General features: G+C 38.3%; 1 protein-coding gene across 3 annotated transcripts; it reads left to right on the forward strand.

The window, feature by feature from the left end:
• The first annotated feature begins 135 nt into the window (after positions 1-135).
• pigl (phosphatidylinositol glycan anchor biosynthesis, class L) lies at positions 136-26,298 on the forward strand. Of its 3 annotated transcripts, XM_046839176.1 has the most exons (7): positions 136-594; positions 2,795-2,894; positions 17,669-17,759; positions 20,342-20,409; positions 24,000-24,031; positions 24,818-24,951; positions 25,957-26,298. In XM_046839176.1, exons 1-7 carry the CDS (start codon positions 270-272, stop codon positions 26,083-26,085), a joined length of 879 nt encoding a protein of 292 aa, XP_046695132.1. In that variant the 5' UTR covers positions 136-269; the 3' UTR covers positions 26,086-26,298. The 3 variants fall into 3 exon arrangements, with proteins under 3 accessions (XP_046695132.1, XP_046695135.1, XP_046695134.1); XM_046839179.1 differs by lacking the exons at positions 20,342-20,409; positions 24,000-24,031; positions 24,818-24,951; positions 25,957-26,298 and adding exons at positions 18,238-18,364; positions 20,082-20,251; XM_046839178.1 differs by lacking the exons at positions 20,342-20,409; positions 24,000-24,031; positions 24,818-24,951; positions 25,957-26,298 and adding an exon at positions 18,238-19,131.
• Positions 26,299-27,094: the final 796 nt, after the last annotated feature.

Below are 27,094 nucleotides of genomic sequence, written 5' to 3' on the forward strand. Positions count from 1 at the left end.
GTCCAAAACTATAACTAAACAAAATAATTGCATGAATTTGTAAATGATGCGATCTTTGGATCTATATAAATGCATTTACATTAACGCGATAAAGTGACCCGTGCATTCAAGTCTAACGCATTTCTGGTGTTCATTTATATGTATAAAACCCAAAATTTAACTGATCTTAGATAAAAGTATTATAGATAGTATGTCTGTCTTATTTTCGTATTGTATTTTTTTTTTTAGCAGAACAAAGTCGGTACAGGGGAACCTTCGGATCAAAGTGCATGATTCTACCCGGATTGTTTTGTAAGACGGACGCTATGTGTGTTTTGCTTTCTGTCTCGCTGTGTTTCCTAGGTTACCTCGTGTGCCTAAAACTGATCTATAACACATGGACGCGGCGATGGCCGTCATCCTCCGGGTGTGTATTACATTCTCCGGGACAGGATAGGTCCGGTGTGCCGCGTGCTAGGACGCGCGACAGTCTTGGCGAAGTGCGCGCGCTGCTGGTCACCGCGCATCCCGATGACGAGTGCATGTTTTTTGCGCCCGCGGTTTTGAAACTGACCGCATCGAAAGCGACTGTTCGTTTGCTGTGTTTGTCGTCAGGTAGGTTTTAGTGTAACAATCCCACAAAGCACGAAAAGTACTTTTTTTTACATTAACATTTTGAGATCTTTATCCTGCAACCAGAGCAACAGGTCGAAGTGATCATTAGGACAAGCAGCATCTCGATTGAACAAACATTCCTGCGCTAGAGATTTGAGTCGCAGGTTATAATACAATGATCAGAGGGGTTTGTATGTTCCCCGGGTTCTCCAGTTTTCTCCAGATGGATGGATTGATAAATATGTGGATGGATTGATGGATGGATAGACAGATAGATGAATGAATGGACGTAAACAGAGGTAGATAGATAGATAGATATGTGGATGGATGGATTGATGGATGGATAGACAGACAGGTAGATGGATGGATGGATGGATGGATGGATGGATGTAAACAGATACACAGACAGACAGACAGAAAGATAGATAGGTAGATAGATAGATAGATAGATAGATAGATAGATAGATAGATAGATAGATAGATAGATAGATCCAGTTTCCTCCCACATTCTGATAGGTGGATCGGATTATAGCTAAATTGGGTGTTGGTCTGAATGTGTGCCCATGCTGCATGGTGGTGTCCTGGGGAGGGAGGGAGAGAGGGAGGGAGGGATGGATGGATGGATGGACGGATGGACGGATTGATAAATATGTGGATGGATTGATGGTTGGATAGACAGACAGACAGATAGATGAATGAATGGACGTAAACAGAGAGAGATAGATAGATAGATAGATAGATAGACAGACAGATAGATAGATAGATAGATAGATAGATAGATAGATAGATAGATAGATAGATAGATATGTGGATGGATGGATTGATGGATGGATAGACAGACAGGTAGATGGACGGATGGATGGATGGATTGATGTAGACAGACAGATGGATGGATGGATGGATGGATGGATGGATGGATGGATAGATAGATAGATAGATAGATAGATAGATAGATAGATAGATAGATAGATAGATAGATAGGTGGGTGGGTGGGTGGAGGGATGGAGGGATTATTTTTTATTCATCTATCTATCCATCCATCCATCCATCTATTTTCTAATCTGCATCTCCAACACAAGGTTGTGAGGGAGCACAGAATCTCTACGATGGAACTCTGGGTACAAAGCAGGGGACACTTTGGATAGGGTGCCAACCCAGGCACAATCATACACACATAGTAACATACTAAAGACAAATGGGAACTGCCAGTCTGCCTTTAAACTTAAGGAGGAAACCCCTGAAGCATGGGGAAAAATGCAAACTAATTTTACACAGGGTAAAGATGGGACTCAATCCAGAGACCTGTTCCCAGTCACGCTCTCGTTTCATTTCATCTCGCCAAGATGGACATTCTTTTGACATCATTTTGTGTTCAGGATGTAAGAAATGATGTGTGTTGTTTTATGGACGAATGCACAGTGCATGTAGGGGGCGTGGCCTCAGTTGCCCTGCAGAAAGTGTGCTGTGTGCATGTGACTGATGAATGTTCAGGGTAGAGATTCAACTAAAATTATCCTGCAAGATTTAACTACATTTAAGTTCCATGTTATTGGCTCACCTGCAATTTGGTAAATTCCCCATTTTTCCTATTAATTCCCGGTTAATTCACATGGAACATTTCCAGTCGTGAAAATTCTACTCTGGATTAGAGCATCTGAGACAAGCCATTAATGTCGATGTGAGCCATGTCTTACAATAGTTTCCTCATACTTAATAATGAATTAAAGAATTACTTATAGTTATTTAAATAATATAGAAAAAGACAGGATCATATCCGCTGCCGTGTCACTGCTGTGCTGGGAATGCTGCACCGCCTGAATAATATCTGGTCCATAACATTTTTTTTTTAGTGGGACTCAAATAGACAGACAGAAACCTGATATTATAATCAGTTCAGCATTAAATACACAGCACTCAAGCTACAGACAGCAATTTGACACTTCCAAAGAGACCTATGTTTCTTTGTAAAGATTTCAGCAGACGCCTTTATCCAGAGTGATTTACATATATATATTTTGTAGTTTTTTTTTTTTTATAGCAGTTAAGAGTTAAGGGCCTTGTTCAAGGGCCCAGGAATGGCAGCTTGGTTCTGCTGGGATTTGAACTCACGATCTTGCAATGGCACTAAAACAGCAGCTGAGTGTGTACAAGTTTATTCAACTGAGAAATGATGTCATATCAAAATGTCTGTTGTATTCAGGGAATTACTACAATCAAGGGGCCCGGCGGAAACAAGAACTGCTCGGCAGCTGTGCTGTTTTGGGAATTCCGGCTCACCAAGTCACAATTATTGAGAACAAGTAAGAACAACCGGATTCACATTATTCAAGTTGCAGCAAACACCGTAAACATCTTGAATGACCTTGAGTAAAGTAGAATGTTTATGATGTGAAAGAAAATGCATTCGCTTGCAAATCAAATTAAATGAAATCTAATTTATTTTGTCACATACCCATTCATAAATAGAGATAGAATATAAAAAATTAATGAATACAAATTAATTATAGAATGTATAAAAGTATGTTAAAAGTACAAGTATAACTAGAAAGTATAAATATAGGGTTAAAAAATGTGTGTATGTATGTATGTATATATATATATATATATATATATATATATATATATATATATATATATATATATATATATATATATATATATATCCCCACACAAAACTCACACACACACACACAAACACAGTTATACGCAGAATGCAACTTGCATGTAAACCTGATCGGCTGCTCAGAAATTTGTGCTTTAGATAAAAAAGACTGTAAATATAAACAAGATAAAATATGGAAAAAATAAGAGAAAATAAAATAAATTATGAGGAAAAATATATTAGACAGTGATCCATTTTGATGATATATTTAGATGTTCGAAAGGGAAATACAAAATGTAATGAGGTAAACCAATAAAAACAATGACAATGTCAGGTGCTGTGTGCAAATGCAGAATTGCCACGACTTTGATTGTGAAGTATTACTATGCATAAGACATTTAAGAGTTAGTTTAGACGTCATAAAGACTGCACTGTGCTATATGCTCTGAAAAAGCCTAAGGTGTAATCTATGGTTTTCTTTCTGGTAAGATTCCGTTTTTTTCCACACACTGTATGATAAAAGCAGTATTAGTCCCTTTTTATTCATTTTTTATGTTATAGTAAGGATTATAGTGTTAAATTGTTTTCTAACAATACAATGATTCGGCTGAAAATTTATAAACAGTGATTTATACATTTCCATTAAATCCATTCTCGGTGCAATAATGAATTTTTTTCCTACTTGTACAAATAACTTGAAATGTAATATATGTAGAAGATGGTTTGAAAATGCAGTGGCCTTCGCAATAGTATTAATCACTGAGAAAACCAATTTGGAAACTGACTTCCAGGCAGGAATGCTTGCTTGTGCTTGAATGTGCCTCCTAAAGTTATTTTGTAGACACTAAGCACTAAAGATGTTAAAATAAAAGCCTGATCGTACCTAATGCACCCTTAAATACTCATTGCTAGCATCCAGTTGTTGTCTTCGCAATAATAGGGATGTACAGCTTTGTGTTAGAGCTTTGGCTGAGATTCTGTCTTGAAAAACATAAAATTTTACATATTATGAAATCCAGGATCCAGATGATGGTAATAAAATGGGTGAACTGCGGGACCAGATTTCATTTTTTACATGTGATGTTAACTGACAGAACTCCTGTCTTTAAGGATTTCTTAAGCATTACATCTCTGAGCTTTGACATTAGAATCGTATCAGAATTGCGAGACGTGCATTCCTATCATATCAAAGTAATTCAGGATTTTACAAGACAATTTACAACACACGAGCCTCAAAATTCTCCCAATGGACCAATCTAGTGTTTTATCTTCCATCAGCCTCCAGCATTTGACAATGAAGAAAGCAGAATCCGATCATCGTTCTCACAAGGTTCCTTCAGCTCCCTGTAAATAAACAGTAAAGCTCAAATGGTGAGACATCACCACCACTTACAACCCCCCAAACTCCTAGTTCCAACAAGCACAGCCGTTAAAGGCCTACCATGCTGGGCACAGGCCCTCCCCTTCTCCCCTGGTTACCAAAAGAGCAAACAGTGGTCAGGCTACAAATCAAGGCCATCTATTCGGACCACAACAGAGCTTTAGAGCAGCTGAGCTGATGTATTATCCCCTCTGTCACTGGAGCCATTAAACACAAAGAGTCTCAGATGAGAAGTTGTAGAAGTCGGGACTAGTACATCGCAGAGGGGAAGGACATCCCCAGGGCAGCATTCAAGCTCCAAACAGTGGGATATTACCATTTTTCTTTTGTTCACATTAACCTAAAAGAGTGAACTCCTGTAAATTATGTCTGGGATTTCATTTTCATGACCCTTGTTTGTATAATACGTATTCGGAGATTCCTCGAATGCCCTGTTATTTCCTTCTTCCTTAAACACACAGGAGCAAACAGGCAGATCTTCATGTTTCGATGATGTCATGCTTTGACTGTGGTTCAGATTTTAATATCAGTGCCCCAGATCACCGGCTGCTGCCTTAAAGAAACCCGGCTTTCTTTTATTCACCGAGGTTACGGTTTCTGGACTTCACGCTGTGTAGAGAACGATTTCCGATCGCTCGAAATGATAAATCTGCTCCTGAAATGGTCTTAGTCGAACCGGACGAAATCCAATTTGCTAGAATACAATATGAAAACCGGGTGAAACGGATGTGATTTTGGATGTGAAAGAAAATTGCATTCATTTGCTGACATTCATTTCATCCCTACGTTTTTGGGGTAAATTTGACTTGCGAATTTAGAAAAAAATGAGGACGGGGCTGCGGTCTCTGCTCCGAAAAAGCCCAAGATGCAAGATTTTTATGCTTTTTATCCTTTTCTTTCTTGTAAAATTTGCCTTTTTTCACACAAACTGTATCTTGCAAGCAGTATTACTACCTCTTTATTCACTTTTCAGCTATTTGCATGCGCAGATCTGTAATGCAAAGCGACTTTCGCATAAGCATGAACTGCGAAAATAACACTGGTTATGATATTCTGGCCCTAATTTAGATGCTGTACTGCGAAGGAATCGTATTTGTTTGTGTTACTCCATGGTTTATTCAAATACCCTCAATTTACAGTTTATCACCAGCTATGGTTGGATCTTCTCAGATCAGTCAGATTTTCTAAGAATATCACCGACATCCTGCCAAGAAATGTGCTATGGAATCAATTATATAAAGCAGCTGCGCATGTGTGTGTGTGTGTGTGTGTGTGTGTGTGTGTGTGTGTGTGTGTTAGCAAGTCTCACAGCTGTGATTAAAATCTCTTGTCTCCTCAGTAAGGCCTAACAGTTCATATGCAGAGAACAGCTAAAACCCAGATTACGGAGTATTTACAGAACAACTGCTTTAACTATTAGCAAAAAAAAAACATAAGGCAAATAAAAGTCTGTGGGGAGTTTTGGTGTGCGGCTCTAGTTTTTTTTGGCACAGCCCCTTGCACAAAATGCGACGCCTCGTTCCGCCAAAAACCGCCAATGTACCAAACGGGCAGTTCACTTTTCGTCTGCTGCTGAAAGAACATTCAGTGTCACTGAGAAGGAACTATCCAGAACGTAACACACAAATCCTTCCAAGTTCATGTTTCAGCATTACATTTGTTAATTTTAATTACATGTTAATTTTTTTCGGCATGCACTTTTTTTTTTTACCGAAGAGTAGAAGAGGGTGTTTGGTGTTGCTCAAGAACCCAAAAGTGGCGTTCTGGCAGAGCTAGGATTTGGAATTCACAACACAAAAAAAAAAAAATCAACCACCAGAGATGTTTTTCCACCAGCCAAAGTCCACCCTAACCCCAAGCACTAACAGTTCAAAATTAGCTCAGGGAAATCAGGGCTCTGGTGTAATGCTGTAAATAAGGCACACTTTTCTTACACACAACAACAACATCAGGGCACTTCTAGTTCAACTCGCAACAGTTCAAATCCCAAAGCTGTTAAAAGACCACTGCCTTCCAACTGCTTAAGGAAACTGTGCTATGGTTGATCCCCACACACATATCCTTTTACCCCATTTACAAAAATGATGTTTGCATGTACACCATTTTTGAGGTCCTAGCAACTGCATCATCAGATACAGGAATCGCATCCTCGATTGTACACCATCCAGCAATATTGTTATAAACACTGGTAATGTTATTTATATGTTTTGATGAACTTTTTAATACAAGCATTTAGCTACTCAGCTTTAGCTACGTAGCTCATCATTATTTTGTTCATTTGTATTGCAAAATCTTCTAAAAAGGAAAAAAACATCCCCAGGTCGTATTTTACTTATGAATCAGCTGTCACAGCACTAAAAGTGGCATCGCACCCAAGTCTTTGACATCTTCGGTGCTTAGTTCCAGTTTAGCCGCGTTGTGTTGTTCAAATCAAACCTAATCCCGGCTTCACCCTTTGCTTCTCATTCTGGATTCTGCTTCCATTTACTAAATAGTGCCCCTGACTAGACAAGAACCAAATTACAAACCAAACCGTACATTGCCCTGAGATGCAGCATGAGCAGCAGTGAAAAAGATGTGCTTGTGTTTGTGCTTTGTTGGCCTCACGTGTCTAATGGAAGTGTGTGTTAGCTATCTCCATCACCTGTTCATATCTGTGGTCTGGTAATGGAGAGCTGACTGGTGGGCGAGATTTAGCATGTGATTAAATGAGGCCAAAGTGATATCTAAATGAAACACCTTTTGAGAATTGACCAGCGTTGTGGTTTCAATGGACATATGCTGGGAATTTAGTGGAGACGTGTTTGAATGAACCCAGTTTTCTAAGAAGTGTGCGCATGTGTTCGAAGCGAATGTGTGAGAGATAAACGGGGCTCAACTGGGCCACTCGTGGCTTGTGAACTTAAACACTCATTTAATCACTTGGCATTATGCCTAGACTTTCATCTCTCTCTCTCTCTCTCTCTCTCTCTCTCTCTCTCTCTCTCTCTCACTCTCTAATGCTTTGAGGTTATTGTACTGGGAGTCTACTGGCTTTGAATATTAGCAGTATATAGTATGTACAGATAGTTTGGAAGCTAAAAAAAGTATTTGAATAAGAATTTTGCATATCTGTCAAAACAACACCCCTATGCCCCAAGTGTGCTTCCTGAAGATATGGTTTACATGTGTTGGAGTTGAAGATCTTAAGAGGCCTACTGGAGAGCTGTAGAACCCTCTTGAACACATTTGGGATGAATTAAAACACCCTAGGCCTTTTCACCTTAACTACACTATATTGCCAAAAGTTTGCGGACACCTGATCATAGGTGTATGGTATGTGCCACAAGGGTGTTAGTAAAGTCAGGTACTGATGTAGGTGAGGTGAGGAGGCCTAGGGTGCAGTCAGGGTTCCAATTCATCCCAAAGGTGTTCAGTAGAGATGAGATCAGGGCTCTAAAGCAGGGCACTCAAGATCTTCCTCTCCAAAGCATGTAAACTATATTTTCATGATACTCACTTTTTGCACAGGGACATTGGCATGCTGGAACTGGTTTGGGTTTTCAAGTTCATGTGAATGCAAAATTTGATTATACCACATTTAAAGATGTCCAATACAATTATCCTCCAGCTTTGTTTGGAGAAAAACCGTATATGACAGGAAAGGTCAGGTGTCCCAAAACACTTGTCCATATAGTGCACATCAATACCCGACTCCACTAACTCATCTGCAAGTAAATGAACATAAATCTCCGCAACCACACTTTGAAATATTGTGAACTATCTTCTCAGAAGAGTGAAGGTTATTGGGGGGTAGCAGTAAACAGAATTCACAGTTCTGTACAGTTAAAAAATGCAAAGCATCAAATTGCTTGAAATTTTTTATTAACACAGTTTATTATTATAGACATTTGTAAACACCAGCAGTTGAAATAAAAAAAATTTAAAAAACGATTGTAAATATACAAAGTTAAATTACATAAAATTATATTTTATAATATTTTATCGAAATAAAATAAATGAATAGAAAAGAGTAAATGAAATGAATGCAATACTGTTTTTATCATATTGATTAAATTGAGTAATCAATTCAATTGGCACAAATGAAACTGATTAAATAAAAATAAATAAATGGCATTTGTTAGACCCCATTTGGGTAATATAGGTGTGTGTGCGTGTGTGCGTGTGTGTGTGTGTGTGTGTGTGTGTGTGTGTGTGAGATTCAATACTTAATTTTTTAGATATATGATGTACTTAACTGCTCATTTATTTCAGCATCCTTTAACAAATGTTTTCATTCCTTCCATCCATCATCATTCACTCCCTCGATATGTGGAATTGTCAGGATTTTCTCCAAATTATTGAAGCTGTACTGAAAACGCTAAAGAATCCATAGCGCTAGCGTTGTCCACTGCCTAGCGTTTCTTTAGCATTTTCATGCATGCACAAAACAAATCTTATTCTCAGTATGGAGTGAGTGGCCACAGTGACACTGCGCTAACTCTAGTTTCTTTTTTTATACAACTTGCATTGTTGTGTATGTTTTAAGTTCATGATAAAAAATAAAGTGCTCAAAGTAGGAGGCAGGAAACTGTTCCTGAGGGAAGTCAGAATTTAACAATCTATTTTCTGTACGTAAAAAGTACTGATAGCTGATAGCCCTTTACCAAAGAAGTTTGGTACGAATCAGTGTGTGTGTGTGTGTGTGTGTGTGTGTGTGTGTGTGTGTGTGTGTGTGTTTTAATCCATCCAGGTCATTTGGGTCACAGAGAGGACTAGTAATTGTGTCGAATTAAACCAGCCCCCGAACATAATCCTTAATACACACCCACACCCCCAGTTAAACTGTAAGTGATGCTCCAATTTCAGGTCACATGATCTGCATGCTTCCCTCTTCACCTCCGCTATGCCAACAGCCTGTGCTCTGCAGTGCACTCTGGGTAATCCTTTGCTCCCCGCCCCAACCGCGCGCACCCGGATGACCTCTCTATACTCTCTCTCTCTCGCCTCTCTGTATTATTCATGTAGGTGGAGTACAGGTGGAGATGCTGTCTGTGTGTTTGGTCCACCTGTCTGCTTCGAAAACATGAGCTCTGAGTTCTTGTCCTCTTCCCCCTCCTCTTGCTTTTTCTCATCTCCGTTCCTTCCTCCAGACAAGACAGGAGGTACGGTTCCTCTTGGAAGCTTGTTGTTTCATGCATCCTTGTTACACCACGCCTCCTGCCTTTTCTGCTGTTACTGGAATGGTTTACTTTGAAAGCCTTGAAGGTTCTTCTGATTTATTACAAGATAATTATTGCAGTAGAATTACTGAAGAATTATTACTAAAGAATTACAGAAGAATTGTTACAGAAGAATTACAGAATTATTAGAGTGGTGGTAGGTCTGTGGTTAAGGCTGTGCATGGTCCTTAACCATCTGTGTTCCAAGAGCTCTATCATGGCTGTGATATTCGAAGAAAGAATTGAGCTGTGCTGTAATGTACATATACAAGTATAAAGCATCTTTACAATACCTTTTATAACAGTTCAAACTGATTCTCAAATTGCTCATTGGGCATTGATTATTTTTCTGTAATAGCAGCTCTGACAGCTGGCCTAAGTTTACTACCATGAGAAAGAGGTTACCCAGATCAGGGATAACATTATGGATCTTAACCACGTGCATCAATGAGCCTCGGTTGCCCTGTCACTCTTTCACCACTGTTTCTTCCTCTGAGCACTTTTGATAGATACTGACTACTGCAGACCAGGAACATCCCACAAGATTTGCAGTTTTGGAGATGCTCTGACCCAGTTGTCTTTTTTCTGCTTCTAACACATCTTTTAAGACAAAATGTTCACTTGCTGCCTAATATATCCCACTCACTATCAAGTGCCATGATGAAGAGATAATCAGTGTTAGTCACTTCACCAGTCATAATGTTATAATGTCATAATGTTATGCCTGATCGGTGTATAGGTTCTGTAAAAGACGTATAGATAGATGGATGGATGGATGGATAGCTGGAAAGATAGATAGACAAAAGAAAAAGACGGATGGGTAGATACTTAGATACATAGATCGAATTTAATGAATTCATTTTCAAAATGTTAATTGCTTATTTGTTGTACTTTTAGACAAGCTGTGATAGAAATGTTCAACTTCCAGGTCGTAACAAAAACTCATTACATATGACGCTGCATCATACCACCTTGGTAATGATTATTATTATCCTATACCTGCACATCTCCGATTTGTTTTATTCATCATACATGTGCTTTATATGATGAGGTCATCTCAGTTTTTCTGTTCGGAAGGAAATTCAATTTCTGCTTCTTCTTCTTTCGGCTGTTCCCATTAGGGGTCGCCACAGCGGATCATCCGTCTCCATACCCCCCCTGTCCTCTACATCTGCCTCTTTCACACCAACTACCTGCATGTCTTCCCTCACCACATCCATAAACCTCCTCCTTGGTCTTCCTCCTTTCCTCCTTCCTGGTGGCTTCATCCTCAGCATTCTTCTACCAGTATACCCCATGTCCCTCCTCTGCACATGTCCAAACCATCTCAATCTCGCCTCCCTCACCTTGTCACCAAAACGTCCTACATGCGCTGTCACTCTTGCTTTCTTAAAATAAAACCGGCCCAGCATTTATCACTGAAGAGTGTTATATAAGAGGCACTGCAGCGTTTCCATCTACTTCACAAGGGAACATTTGACAAACACCAGTAGTGTAAGTTTCAGTGACACATTGGCAAAAAAAGAAAACCCCAAAAAACAACGAGGTGAGAGCAAACTATTAACATAGTTCATCTCCGCTGTGCTTAATTAGACATTGGGTGGAAAATAAATATATCCTGTTTGATTTATTGGCTGAAATTCAGGGGTGGTCAGGCCAGGGTCCAGAGAAGAGCTGCTTAATGCGATAACCAGACGGCAAAGGAAACTTTATTGCTGCCAGAATCTTGTCACAAGACAACAAGATCGATCTTTTTTCATAACACACAACATCTGTACCCATGTCTATAGCTGTTTTTAACTTTATAATATCTTCTGGGCCTTTTATTATGCTCCTAATTTGTTTTTTGTGTTTCACTGTCCTTTTTCTATATGTTTGGATGCTTCATGCACCAAATTAGTATACTGGTATGTGAGAACACACTTCCGAATAAAGTTTCTTCTTCCTCGTTTTCTTCTTCTCCTTCTTCTTTTTTTCTTATATGGTCTATTTTCCATCCAAAACCTTTGAATGAAGCCCCCCCCTTCAAGCGATAAACGTAAATCATGCAATAAGGCCAAAATAATCGTGCTTATAATACAGTAGTAATCAAATGCATACTGAGTTTCATGTTGACTGCATATTTGATTATGCAAATGAGACTAATTGCATATGCATACATTTGCCTGCTTTATTAAACCAACCATCTATCAAGCTGACATTAGGATTTGAAAACTTTTATGTAAATAATGGACAGTATGTATGAAGTTAATGTATTTTTTGAAAAGGGAAATTTCTGTCGAGTTTTTTTTTTTTTTTCTTTTTATTGCTCCTGTTTAAAGAGAAGCTGTGTTTTCAGGTGTGATCTATCCAGAAATCCGAGAACCTTTTTTCCATGAGATCAAAATTGTTGCCTTAAAATTGTTTGGATGTGAACAAGATTGATGGAAAAAAGATAAATCCAAAAATGAAGGGAATTTTGCCGTGCTGCATGCTAAACGAGTTCAAAATCAGTTCAACCGGTTAGATATCCCAGCATGCACTGGGGGGAAAAGGGCTTGTGCTCCCTTGTTACCAGACAAAACAAGTGCTGGTGCATGCCCCCTTCTCCGCCTACACACATATACACACACACACACACACACACATCTCCAGTAGGCCAAAGTTCAACCACTACATTCACAAGCCTGCAAGCAATTACACATCAACATGCAAGAGTTGCAAAGAGAGAGCGCGCGAGAAAGAGAGAGGGAGGGAGAGTAAGGGAAAGGTTACTCTGGGCCATTTAGCACTGTTGCCATAGCGAAGCTAACACTCAATCCAACTTGAGAAAGGTCAGGTAGATCATGTGTCTTTTGTTTTCTTTTTGTCTTTATCTTCCTCTTTTGTTTTTTCTCTCTCTCTCTCTCTCTCTCTCTCTCTCACTCTCTCTTGGCTGCCAGCTCTGCCGCTCTGCCAAACATCTCCTTCAAAAAAGCCGGATAATAAACCTATCACATCTGATTTGGAAAGAGATTGTTCAAGGCAAGAAAACATTCACGTTTCATACTGCAGATGCTGGAACGAACGTCGGCTTTAACATTCTATTCCTCGGCCTGACAGACGTGCCTGAGAACGCGACGGCGTCCACAAACCCATTGTTCATTCAAATATCGAGTCTAAGAAGGAGATGATACTGGGCGGTGTAGGAAATAAACCTACGGCTAAACCGGTTTGTGAAGGAACAAAAATGTATGACACGATTGAACTTTCCTGACTTCTGTTCCCTTATTCCGTGTAGCACAACATCACCCTTTTGTGTCAGACTTTCCTCTTTTAAACACCATTAATGGCATGACTGAATGGCCATCATCCTTCTTTTCTCTCCCTCTGAGTTTCCACCACACCCCTTTGAAAAAAAAAAGGAACGATCCCTTCTCTCAACCCATCAGCTACTAAACACCTTCTCATCACCCCTCTGAGATGGTATCACCCACAGCTAACCTCAGTGACCCTGCATAGTGTTTGATTTGTAGCCATATTCATCATGGGCTAGAACTAGACCTACTGTCCAAATCTCTTTGTGAGCTGAGAGAAGGAGACAGAATGAGGATGGAGGGTGGCAGTCCACCCTCCTCTCACTTTCTCTCTCTCCCCTCCTCTCCCTCTCTATCTCTTTTTTTTTCTATTTCTCTCTCTTAATCTTCATCACTCTCACAAACCTCTAATCATCCTTTTCCTAGGTTCCCTGTAGATCACTCAACAACTTCCTCATTCCTGCACCATCACCATCTCTTTCATCTCCACCTCTCCCACTTATTGTGTTTTAGCTTTTAACCCTCATATACCTCTATCCCTACTCATCTCTTTATCTCTCTCTTACTCTCTCTCTCTCTTTCTTTCTCTCACTCTCTTTCTCTCTGTCACGCTCTCCTTTGCTCTGTTTCTGACCTTGATCTCTGACGTTGCCACAGACTGTTTTTGACACGTTCACTGGCAAGCGTTGAGACACGCCATCCCCAATATAAGCCGTCTCCTCTAATGCCGTACCGCTGTAACCATGCCAAAATAATTGTAAACACCGAGACACAAGAGAAAGAAAACCAGGCAGGCAGGGGTTCAGATGTTCGTTTCAATTATAAAACCAATAAATCCATTCAACTAACATAGTAAAAATAGGAATGGATTTACTTTATTTTTTAATTTTATTTACCTTTCGAAAGGCTAAAGGTTTTGCCTGCTTTTATACCACATGTCTGGTTTATATTGCGTGATCGTTTCTATAGTAACAACGTTTTCCACGGACTTTGTAATGACAAACAGTTGTGGCTAAAAACGTTAATTTTGAAGCTTTTTCTAACGAACGTTAAACGGATAAAGGCCTTGCCGGTTTCTTGACGAGCTGCTTTTTTTTTTTTTTTTAAATAGCTGCCAACAAAAGTGAGTACACCCTAAATGAACATGTCAAAACTGTGTCCTAATGTCAATATTTTGTGTGAGCACCATTGTTCTGTAGCACTGCCTTAATCCTCCTGGGTATGGAATTCACCAGAGCTGCACAGGTTGTTGCTGGGATCCTCTTCCACAAAAACATGGCGATGTGCATCTCTATAACTGAGGCCGATGTGATTTGCACCTCGATGCGTAGCCAACATTGCAATACATTAAAGATACGTATGAAGCAGCTACCGATGCAATACGATTCACCCCTAATACGAGGCAGTGTGATCCGATTTCAACTCTATTCAACCCAATGTGATTCAATGCAATACAAAGTAATGGAAAAAATGCCAAGATGCCATGCCATGCCATACCTCTGCCATGTTAATTTATATTCTATGTGACTCTTAGGACACGCCTCGGTCTCCGTAGTGTTGTGATATGTCATATTTAGGTTGCAGCGGTAATGCTGAGAGAATGCGCTTGAAAAGCAGTTTAGCTAGGAGAAATAATTATATATATAAATTATTAGTCACAAATGATTGGTGCCTTTCTAAATAATAAAAGTATAACGCATCTACTAATAATTCTATATGTGTATTGCACGTCGTGTTATATGGTAGCTTCACTGTTTTTACCCCGAGTGCGTTCATGGGTTCTTGACTTTGTTCTGCCGATCGGTGTATCACCACTGCAGTTAGGACACTGACAAGAAGCTCAGGAAAAATACTTGGTTTATTGAAACTCGTACATTAGCCACACCAGATTAAACAATGCATCTCTTGTTCTTTTTCTCCGAGGGTCATGGTTCTTTATTATCTCCAAATTTTATTTAAAGTTGTAGTACATCATTTCTAACCTTAAATGCTACTCGCTACATATAAATAAATCAAATTTAACCCATGCAAATATGTTTAAAATGATGCATCACGATACAAACGACACCTTGTATCTGATGCACACCTTTTTAAAACGATCCATCACCATAGTTAACATTTATGCCGATGCACCGATGCAAATCTGTAAATCTTTCCATCCCTAATGTATAAGATGTTACATACGATTTAAGCACAAACTGTTTTTTTTGCGGAATTCACGGTGCTCTAAAGCTACCGAAAACATTCGCCTTGGAATTGTTGTGACGTCTGGTGCGCTCATTTTGCCTACACTTTTAATATTCTGAGCTGAATTGGGATCGAAAGGGTTAAGATCTTTGCCCTGCTCTCTCTCTCTCTCTCTCTCTCTCTCTCTCTCTCTCTCTGTGTAATGATGCCCCTCAGCACTTTGATTTCAGATGAACTGCAGTGACCCCGGTGTGTCTGAAACACTCTCTGCACGCCTGGTTGCCTCTCTCACTCCGTCTCTCGATCACGTTTGATGTCGGCACAGAGAGGCAGTGCAAGAAGGGGGGGGACTAGATTGAAAAACAAGGCACAGAGAGAGAGAGACAGAGACAGAGAGAGGAGGGGTGTTGTGAAAGATTGCCCAGCAAGATAGAGGTTCGTTGACCTCCAATACATTGTTGGCTATGCAGGGTGTCTGGATGAAAGGGAAAGCGATTTGTGTGTGTCTGTGTCAGTGTCAGTGTCTGTGTGTGTGTGTGTGTGTGAGAGAGCAATGCATGATGGCCCTAGTTTTTTCTGGGCTCTACTTTCAAATGAATGGAAGGCAAAGCCCCGGGCAACCTCCGACCCCAGGGCTCAGAAGGGGCCTGTAGGCAGAGTTCCAGCTGCGCCGTGTGGGACAGCAGCACTAAATCATTACACACACACACACACACACACACACACAAAGATACTCACACTAGGCCTACCTGCACACTCTTACACTACCACTCTCTCGTGGCCTTAAAATCTCTAAAGGAACAACCGGTACAGTTTTGGCTGGAGCTCACCAGCCTGTAATGTGAGTGTGTGTGTGTAAGAGTTTTATTACCTGTTATAATATAACATACATTGTAAATAAGTAATGCAATATTAGTGGAAGGAAGGATTTTAGTGGAACACTAAAGCATTAGCCCTAGAATTAGTTAATACATGCAAAAATGAAAGTGTTTTCAAATAAGTATTCTTAGAACATTTATTTGTAAGAACTGTGACATGGTACAGAACTTTTTTTGGCGCTTTAAAAATGTTTTTATAAGAGGAGAACCAACAAAATCAAAACAAAGACAGATTAGCTAGCTAAACTATGTTAGCGCATTGTAGAAATTAGACAGTTATTAGACAGCAATATAATTCAATTCAATTCCCTTTTTTTTTTTTTATTCGTATAGCGCTTTTAACAATGAAAATTGTCTTAAAGCAGCTTTACACAGATAAAGTGGTGATAAAAAATAAACATGTTCTTTATAAGTAAGTTTGTCCCTGATGAGCAAACCGGTGGCGACTGATAACGCTGTAGAATTGAGATCTGTATCTATCCAGACAGATTCACTTAGCTAAGTTACTAACTAGAAGTTAATTAATTAGCTAGCTAGTTCAGTTAGTTAGCTTACTAACAAGCCAAAAAAGAATAAAAAAAATTGAGGTTGATAAGTTCGCTATCTAGCTTAGTCACTAACTGGAAATAAGTTAATTAACTCGCTAGGTTAATTGAGTTAGCAGCCAAGTGTATAGAAATAAGTATATTAGTTAGCTAGACAGGTTCACTAGCTAGCTAAGTTAGTGTGCTACAGATAAGCCAGCTTGTGCTGCTAGCATAGCGCCATAGGATGTAGACCGAAAATCTGTATAAAATTCACCTGATCAGCTAATTATAATATCCTTCAAATGCAGACAAACCAATAAAACTAGTTCACATGAAATTTTGCAAACATTAAATATTTAATTGTGTGTAATAGGTGAAAAGGTACTTTGTGAAAGACATTTTTTGTACCTGGCTCTTGCTCACCTACCAAATGTGTTTATAATGAGGCACAAGGAGTTAACTGTGTCAATTTTATTAGCCGCCTTATGGGATAATGTTCCAGTTCTGTTTATAAAAAGGCCTGTGTATGTTGTCCAATTATGTACCACATGAAGTGTCATAAGTATTGGAACTGCACTGTTTCTGATGTTTATGTTTATCGCTAGAAACTTACCAGGCAGTATAATTAATTGATTGCAGTATAATAATCAATTACAATTAAAACCTTTAGATTAGCCTGTGTATTATCAAATGTTGACAGGTGCTTTGGCAATCTACTGAATGGAAATTCCTGGCCAAGTGTCAAGAGGGCAAAAATTGGCTATGCTTTCTGAGTGGGACAGACAGTGTACATCTGTCTCTCACCATTAAATCAGAGTGACTCAAGCCAATCTGTGGCTCAGATATTTGAAAGTGGGCTGGCTGACTGTGTTACATTGCCCTGTGATGCAAACTGGGGAGAAAAATGGAAGATAATGATGAAATGTATGGAAGACACTAAGTAGCTATTATATAACAAAGTTAGCACTTTAGTAAATAATATTAATGTCAATTATTTACACAGTACCTCTTTCTTTCTAACAGAGAGCTGCAGGATGACCCAAAGGCAGAGTGGAGCATCGCACTGACCGCACCGCTGATCCTGAAACACATTACAACTTATTCCATTAACCTGGTGAGAGCTTTTCTACACTGTACAATGGACCTTTAGCAGCACACACCGACGTTTTCAATTAATGTTGACAGACAGACAGGCAGAGAGACAGACAGACAGACTTAAAATAGCAACTTCCGCAGTTTCGGCTGCTTCATGGATGGCTGTGTTTTACACAGAAAGATGGGGTTCTTTAATTTAAAGACCGGTCCACCTAATCCACTGTCTAGCATGACATCCGCCATCTGCATTTATCCTTAATTACACACACTAATATCCCACAATGCTCCTGGTCTCTCCTGGGCCTCCAGCAACTTAACCCGAAGATTTTGATCAGGCCTGCCTAAGCGTTCCAGGAAATTTCCCAAGTGGAATTTCAAATCAACATCTGAACAAAGTTTTTTTTTTCTTTTGTATCCCATATAATTAATTTCTCTCTCTCTCTCTCTCTCTCTCTCTCTCTCTCTCTTTCCTCTCTCTCTCTTACTCTTCTTGGCAGGCCATTAAGGCTCTGATTAAAAGCCCCAGCATGGAAGACTTGCATAAACAAACAACAACAAACAAATGGGCTAAAAGAGCGAGTGCTGTTACGAAACAACTATGGTTTGATATTTCCCCGAGCATGTGTAAACACGCAAACTTACCATCACCAAAACCAGCATCCCCCCTATCCTGTCAGGGCCAAGTCACACTTCGAACAATGTTTTTTTCCTCCCACGATTTACGATTATTTCAATTGTAATAAGTAAATCCTCAATTTGACAAAAGCCATTGTTTTAATTTCACATAAGTAATAAAGTTTAATAGCAAAAGGCAGTTATTGTAACACAACAGTGCAATAATGTAGCATCTGGCCAATTATTATCTGGGTTTTATAGTTTATGGTTCGAGATGAACTTTACACAATGGAACAGTTAAAAGACAATAGGATCAATACACTGAATTTTGGACAGAGGTGATGACCGTTTTATATAACCTCCTCACATAAATGCTCTGCTCCTCCCCACTTTATGCAACATGTGGATCGATGTCATATTATCTCCCTACCTCGTGCCTGTCAAATCCGCTTCTCTTGGCCCATTTGCTTTGGCAACCTTCTACATTTCCACCAAATTTTCTTATGTTTTCCATTTTCCTCCCAGTCCAAAAAAATCATCACGTACACAAACCCTAGCAAAAAGGCTGCGATTCAAGTCTGCTGTATAAGATACAGATGGGGTTCCCAACTTTTTAGTGTGAAAAACACATGCCATGCATTTCTGTCTCACTGCCAAACCAACATCTGCGAAAAAAAAAATTTTATCTTCAGAGGATTATCTCTGTTTATCATATGTATTTCTAACCCCATCGACCGGCAATTAAATAATGCATATCAGAAATATTGTCAAATCTTGGCACTTGTATACCACGTTTCATGTTCGCCTTCACTCAATTCATTTTATATAAGATATTTACATCTATTTACATTAATGAGCGGTGAAGTAAATGACATTGATTATCTCTTTATCATGGCACCTGTTAGGGTGTGGGATATATTAGGTAGCAAGTAAACATTTCGTCCTCAAAGTTGATGTGTTCGAAGCAGAAAAAATGGGCAAGCGTAAGGATTTGAGAGAGTTTGACAAGCGCCAAATTGTGATGGCTAGACGACTGGGTCAGAACATCTCCAAAACTGCAGCTCTTGTGGGATGTTTCTGGTCTGCAGTGGTCAGTATCTAAAAAAAAGTGGTACAAGGAAGGAACAGTGGTGAACCGGCAACAGGGTCATGGGCGGTCAAGGCTCATTGATGAAGGCTGGTCCAATCCAACAGATGAGCTCCAAATTGCTAAAAAAAAGTTAATGCTGTTAATGCTCGATGGGTCAGGACTGTTTTAGCAGCAAAAGGTGAACAACACAATGTTAGGCAGGTGGTTATAATGCCTGCTATATAGTATTTACACTTCAGGTTAGATTTTAACTGAATTACTTTGTACTCTGCATAATGACTAATCAAACAACCAGAAGTAAAGCTGTAAGTTTTCTGACAGGATTTATGTTTCGCTAATAGGACAATTGTTTTTTTGTTGGTTTTTTACTTGATACGTGAAGAAAAATAGACCTATATAGTATTACAGTATTATAATATTACAGAAAGGTCTACAGTAGACCGATGAAAGAAATATTGTGTGCCAATAAAAATGAAATTTAAATATTACTATATTTGACTATAATTTTTAATTAATAGAAAATGTTAATTGTATTGCAAATAACTGTGGTACTAGAAAAATAGATGTTCTTCTATAGCTTTTCTTTCTCATTTTCTCAAATAATGATGGTATTTTTTCACTCTATGTTAATGATAGACAGGCTGGTAAGCAGCTGTGCAAGGTGCTATGAAGTGAGTCCTAAATTTAAACCGCCTGTAAAATATTTGTAGCAAAACAAAAAAAAACACATTTTCCTGGGCTGTTCTATATAAATGATTCTTACACAAGGCATGTATATGCTAATCTGACCACATGTGTAGTCATTGTGGAACATGTGTTAAATGTGTCAGTAATTGCTGAACGTGTTTTACCCGTCCACATTTTTCATATCTAATATGAAAAGTCTGTTTCGACAGGTGCTGACATTTGATGAGGGTGGAGTGAGCGGGCACACCAATCACATCGCTATCTACAAAGCACTCAGGTAGTTTTATTTTCATCCTGTTTAAACCGAGCTTTTGGTTCTTTGAGGTTTTGTGGGACAAATTGGCTTTAACCCAAATAACAAAAACTTTTTTTTTTTTTTTTTTTACTTTGTTTCGTTTGGTGCTATATAAATATTTACATGTAGAATTTTAATAAATATTAAAAATAACAAAGTGGCACTAATAACAGTGGTTATGGAATTCAGTGATACAATGCTGCACGATATAAATCAGGTCTACATGACAGCTGTGTTGTTATTGCAGCAATTCCAGCAATTCATCATGATCAGGCGAAGTTTAGAAAGTGCGCAGCCTTTGATCGCTGATCACTGTCTTTCCGATAAACTCGCCATATGCTTACACCCAATCATGCTCCCTGTACAAGGTTAATGAAGTTCAAATCCCCAGTGAAGTCATTAAGATAAGGCAGCGATGACCCGAAGCACAGGTCACTTCCTCTGAATCACAAACAGAGATAAAAAAATAAAAAAAAACAGCAGGGTTCCTGCGATTCGCCCCGAAGGAATTGTACACTAAAGAAATCCGTGTTTGGTTATTGAGCAACAAAAAAAAAAAAGTTTTTGTCTCGTCCAAATCCTGTCCTCATTACAGCAGCATAGAGAAGTGGTAATACACAGCCATCTGCGTGTTCTCAACTTTATTACACACTTTATTTCTTTCTTCCTTTTGGATTGGGAGAATGGCGAACAGCAGCCAGGGTTAGTGGTTTGGGAAGTGAAGAGGTTTTTGTGGCTGTACTGGAACACGGATACACCCTGATATATGACACTGTACTTGGAAGAATCTGGTGATTTAACTTTACTCACCCCATTTTATTCATTTCAAATCACACTGTATATCCTGTGAAGTCTTCTTACTGTCGAAGTGTCAAACCTTATTCCTGGATGTCCACAGCTCTGAAGCTGTGTTCAAAAAGTCGCTTATATAGTAATTTTCAGTATGCTAGAATTATTATTCGGTATACTATACCTTTCGATCAAATGAACTTATAATGTCAAGCATTCATCCCCTTGGACTCAACCTGGAACTGAAATAGACTTTCTTGAGATTATATGATAAGAGTATACACACAATTCCCTACAGTATGTATCTACCACATTGCTGTTAAACCCCTAAATTAGTTCTGGTGCAAGTTGCCTTTAGAAGTCACATAATAAGCTGAATTGAATCCAGATTGATGTGTTACATGATCTCATTTCTTACTTGAAAGCACAGTTGGTTAAAGAACAAACCTAAACAAGAAGCATCATGAAGCATGAGTAACTATCAAAACAAGTCCAAGTATTAATTAATTAAGTATTAATCAGGGGTTAGTTATAACACATCACAAACACTTTGACCATTCCACAGAGCACCGTTAAATCCATGGTTTAAAAAAATAAACATAATAATCAATAATTTGGCAGACAGGACACAAGGGAAGACTGTCCACTAAAAGACCAGTAGAATGACCAAAAGTGGCCAGATGTAGCTCGGAAGGAGATGGAGAAATTAGTTTTTTCATTTATGGAATTAGGCAAATGCCCTTACCCAGGGTTTACCTAATTTATACTGAGCAGTTGAAGGTTATAAGGCTTGCTCAAGGGTGCAAGAGAGATTCATAGCTCAGATGGAACAACGCTTCATTACCAACTGTATAAGTTGGTGATGAAAAGAAAGCTATTATTAAAAAAAGATCAAACAAACATGTACAATGGCAGTCAAAGGTGTTTTTTCAAAAGGGAGTAAATAGTTTTGCAATACTGTGCATCATTTTTGTGGCAAAAAAAGCCGAGATTAAGTCAATTTCAATTCAGCTTACAACATAATTGAATTTGGACAGTTTTGTGTGTGTGTGTGTGTGTGTGTGTGTGTGTGTGTGTGTGTGTGTGTTGAGTGGGCAGGGTGATATATGGAGGCAGTTCCCTCTGAATTATCTCAGACCACATAATTTTTTTACAAAATGATTGTATAAAACCCCAGCTTCTAAGCCAACAAAAAATAGTTTTAAAGTAGTTAAAGCAATTTTTAGCCTTTAGTATTCATAATAAAAGAGGTTTTACCACAGCAAGTTAACAAATGTTTGCTAGCATAGTAGAATTTGTTGCCTCAGGTAATGTCAGTTTACCACAAACATCCCAAGTGTATACTGTGCACTTTTTCTTGTATTAATATAATACAGTATAAATATGTATAATTAACACAATTACCTCAAAATCACTTCAAATCACACCGTTCTCATGAAGAGGATTCTTACAAGTATTGTGTATTAGCCTTTATTTTGGAACAGATGTAAAGCTAGCATATGTAGCTAACTGTCTTTGTCTTTGACTGAACCTTGATAGCCTGTTAAAAAATAAAGAGCTTTACAAGTAAAAGCAGACAAGCTGTTCAGCCATTGCAAATATTAATCTGTATATTCACACTGACATCAAATGAGCAGAAATCCATTTTTCAGCTGTGATTTCACCTTAGCATGATAATATTGAAAGTATAGCTGTAGTTGTTAGGGTTTTTTCTCACAGCTTTTGTGTAAAAAAAAAAAAAAAAAAAAAAGACACTTTTGATTCAGCTCTGGTTGTTTATTCTGGGAATTTAGCATGTGTACTGAGCTGGTATTGTTCACTGAAAATATTCCTACATAGTGTCGCGTACTTTGTACTGCTTTTGGGCCCTGTTTTGGTAATGACTAATAAGCCTAATATGCCTTTTTGACAGGGCGAGAGATTTATTTTTCTTTATTCTAACACACGAAACTTGAAACGACAAGGCGTTGGTAGTAGAAGCCGGTGCCATAAATAAGGTAAAATGAGAAACTGTGCAGTCTGTAGCCCTCGAGTTTAACATCCATGTGCTGTGGCGCCCAGTGCGCTCCCACTGTTCTGACCTCTCTCCCAGTTGGATACTTGCCAGGATTAGTGTTTTTCTTGAATGAGCTCAGAGGGTCGGATGAAAGTGTTATTACTGTGGCGAGCTGTTTTTCCTCGCCTGAGCACTGCCATGTCTGTAGCATTAATGAAGTGTGTTTTGAGTTATTATTTATTTCGTTGTTGGGCTGTTCATAAAAATAAAAAGAGGGAAAAAAAAAAGAAAACCCATAAGTACATTTTTGTTGACGTCATCCAATGGATCATGTTTGAGCTGGGATTTGGTCAGCTGGGTGAAAGAGACAGAGAGGGAGGTGACACTGTGGTGGGCCAAACCAGGACACCATGGAGATTTCCAGGAACTTGGTTATGGATTTAGAGCTCCCTCTAATCACATGTATGTGTGTGTGTGTGTGTGTGTGTGTGTGTGTGTGTGTGTGTGTGTGTGTGTGTGTGTGTGTGTGTGTGTGCTCTCTTATGCAAGGATGCTTGTCACGGAGAGAGGGGTCAAATGGGTTCAGAAAGTGTCTGTTCGCTTAATATGTTTTTAATCAATCCCCTATTCGCCTTCATTTTACCTCCATTGCGTTTCACAGCCTTGACTTTCAACTTTTTAATATTAGATCAGTATTTCAGATTTTCTTTTTCTTTTCTATAAATGTTTACATTTGTATTTTGTCCAAATCTAATACTGCATTTTCTTCTTCTTTCTTTCTATTTAGTCATTTAGCATTTGTTGGAAGAATACCAGAAGGTAAGTAGTAATATTTGAGTTTGTGGTGCATAATTCTGTTAAAGTTTGGTTACAATGTAAAAAAGTGCAATCAGCCTGTGTAGAGATTTCTGGTTGAATTGCGCCACCTGGTGTTTGGGGCAATTATTACTGCACATGAACATAATTGCGACTTAAAATCAGTGTAGTTGTAGTAAACAAGAATGATCACAAAAATGTATTTTAATTTCTAGTCCAACTGCAATCGAAATGAAAACTACACAAAATGTCAGTAAATAAAAATAAGCAATAATTCTCCTTGTATTTTGACAGCATTTTGAAGTATTAAGCTATACATGTTTAAACCTTTAGTAAATATCAAAACAGCTGAATTCTACATTTAGTGATTTATGTTTCTTGATAGATATCAGTGAATGCTGTCTTTTCATGTGTCCCACACTGTCAAGTACACATTTAGAAATATAAGGCTTTTACTGTATAGTAGATCATTTAAACTAAATCGGCACTAAAAACTAAATACAAATTAAGAGTGAAGAATAATAATAATTGAAACTATTTCTGTACTAAAACTGAAAAAATTAATTACAAAATGGTAAAATACAAAAATGAATAGTTGTAAATAGCTTCTGTGATTGTTGGTGATTGTTTTAAGAATACAACATACTTTGAGTAGACGTTGATCGTCTGTATTCATTATTAACAGTTTTTTACACACGATGAAAAGATATTTCTTTTAACTTCTCAGCATTTTGCTTCTGCTTAAACAAATCTTTTCTCAAAATCTACATTTTCTTTTCTTCTTCACAGATTGTCAGGTCCTTTCCCTCCAAACAATTAGCATTCTCAGGAAATACCTGTCTTTCTTTGAGATGCCAATTAGCTGGCTCTTGCCTTCATCTTTCAGCTGCATCATCGGACCAAATGAATACAAAAAAGCTAAGGTGAGGAAACAAGGGGAATTCACATGATGCCTTACTAAGACCCATAATTATTTATGATTTCTCTGGTATAATATACACTATAGACAGAAATATTGGTACACCTGACTTTTCCAGGCATATAGAGTAATTGTTTAAGATGTCATTGGAAATGGTAGCATTACATTTTCCCTTCACTTGAACTTGACTTGAGACCCAAACCTGTTCCAGCATGACAATGCCCCTGTGCACAAAGTTGGCTCTATGAAGATACAGTTTACATGGGTTGGATTGGAAGATCTCCTGTTATTGAGCTTTGACCTTAACCCTACCGAACACTGTTGGGATGAATTGAAAGTAAAAAATGTGCAGGAGTTGATCTAAATAGATTCTCTATCCAAAAGAAGCATATATAGATAGTCAGACATAGGGCAATGTCAGGGGTTTAAGCATCGATTGGCTTTAGTTTATTTTTTTGTCGGAGTAAAAAGGTTAATTTTCTTGTATTGTCTTTCAAATACGCACAGTTTGGCGTGTTAGATGCACCTGCCTAATTATCAGCTTCATTTGCGGCGCAATTAGCCGCAATTAACCGGTCGACCTCCAGTGAGGGAGGACAGGCAGGTGGTTGATTTGAAATAGGCAGATGTGTATGACAGGGTGGTATTGATATGATCCACTGTGGTGACCCCTACCGGTAAAACGAAGTCACTGCAAGTACCTTAGAAGTCGTTGTCAGAGTTTTGTACATTCTGTACAAAATGTTGTAAAGGAAAGTAAACTACAAATACTAACTGGAATTTTAACTCTTTATTATCACAAGGTGTGTAATTATTAATCAGTCCTTGAGAGTCATCTAGGAATGACACATTCACTCTGTGTGTGTGTGTGTGTGTGTGTGTGTGTGTGTGTGTGTGTGTGTGTGTGTGTGTAGACTGCCATGATCTGGAGTGGTTTTTTTTGTTTATGTCAATATGCTGAAACCTATGAGTTTTCTCTTTATTAATTGGCGTCTCTTATTTTAAACAGGAGGCCATGTTGCATCACCGCTCGCAGCTTGTCTGGTTCAGACGCCTCTACATTCTGTTTTCACGCTACATGTTCATCAACACCTTCCGAGCCATACCTGTGGAGAAAACGGATGTTAAGTTCTATTAGAGGGAATGATGCCGAATCAGAGTGCACTGGGATTAAAATTATATGTTGTGTAGTGTAAAAATGTTCTATTTCTACTCTGTTGTGGATGAGAGTAAAACTTTTGTGTATTGTATCAACTAACTTTGTATACTTGAATATACTGTAAATAGTTTGTCAGTGTTATTTCTATCTTATCCTAAGATGTATGAATAAATAATTCTAAAGAAACAGTAACAGATGTTCAGTCCATGTCCATACTATTGCGTTTTTACTTGAAAACGCATATTTTTCTCTCCGTTTTGGCCTTCTGTCTACACTGAGATTAAATTTTTTTGTGAACGAGAAACGGAGGCTTTCAAAAAAAGGTTTTGAAAGCCTCCTTTATAATGAAAGCACATGCGCATATGTACATCCTGCAACCATGCAAACGTGCCAAAATTAAGGGCTTAATAGCTGGATAATCAAACAGGTTAGTCAGAATGAAGGAATCCACCTGATGATGACACAAAGTCTATTTACACCCAAAAAATAAAAATAAAAGCATAAAAAGTTATATAGACTGTTAAATAGGTATGTGTACCTTCTGGTTATTAATTTTTTATTTTAAAAAGAGAATTATAAAAATAAAAAAGAACTTGTAAATTTTAATGTTTTTAACCAAACTACAAATAAAACAAGTAATTTTTCCATTTCATTGTGGATGCACAGAAAGAAAAGGAAACTAAAACCAGGGGAACATGCCAACAAGAGGCTGGATGGCTGGAAGATCAGATTAGTCAGGATGGGCATTTAACCCCACCTGAATATTATTTTAAAAATGGCAAAAAGAAAAAGAACGTCGTCTTCCTCGTTTTTAGAGTACTTGATGTGTAAATAAAAATAAAAAAATAAAAAAATATATATATATATATATATATATATATATATATATATATATATCATCATCATCTTTTAAGTACACAAAATCACTTCCCACATCCTTGAATAGCACACGACTGACTTAATTATTGTGAAGGAATTATTAAACCTC

The sequence above is a fragment of the Silurus meridionalis genome, chromosome 25, assembly GCF_014805685.1.
Source record: "Silurus meridionalis isolate SWU-2019-XX chromosome 25, ASM1480568v1, whole genome shotgun sequence".
NCBI classification, from domain to species: Eukaryota; Metazoa; Chordata; class Actinopteri; order Siluriformes; family Siluridae; genus Silurus; species Silurus meridionalis.

Coding starts and splice junctions, on each gene's coding strand:
- pigl (XM_046839176.1), top strand. CDS start 270: ATGATTCTACCCGGATTGTTTTGTAAGACGGACGCTATGTGTGTTTTG. Junction 2,895..17,668: donor GTCACAATTATTGAGAACAA/GTAAGAACAACC, acceptor TCTTTCTAACAG/AGAGCTGCAGGATGACCCAA. Junction 17,760..20,341: donor CAACTTATTCCATTAACCTG/GTGAGAGCTTTT, acceptor CTGTTTCGACAG/GTGCTGACATTTGATGAGGG.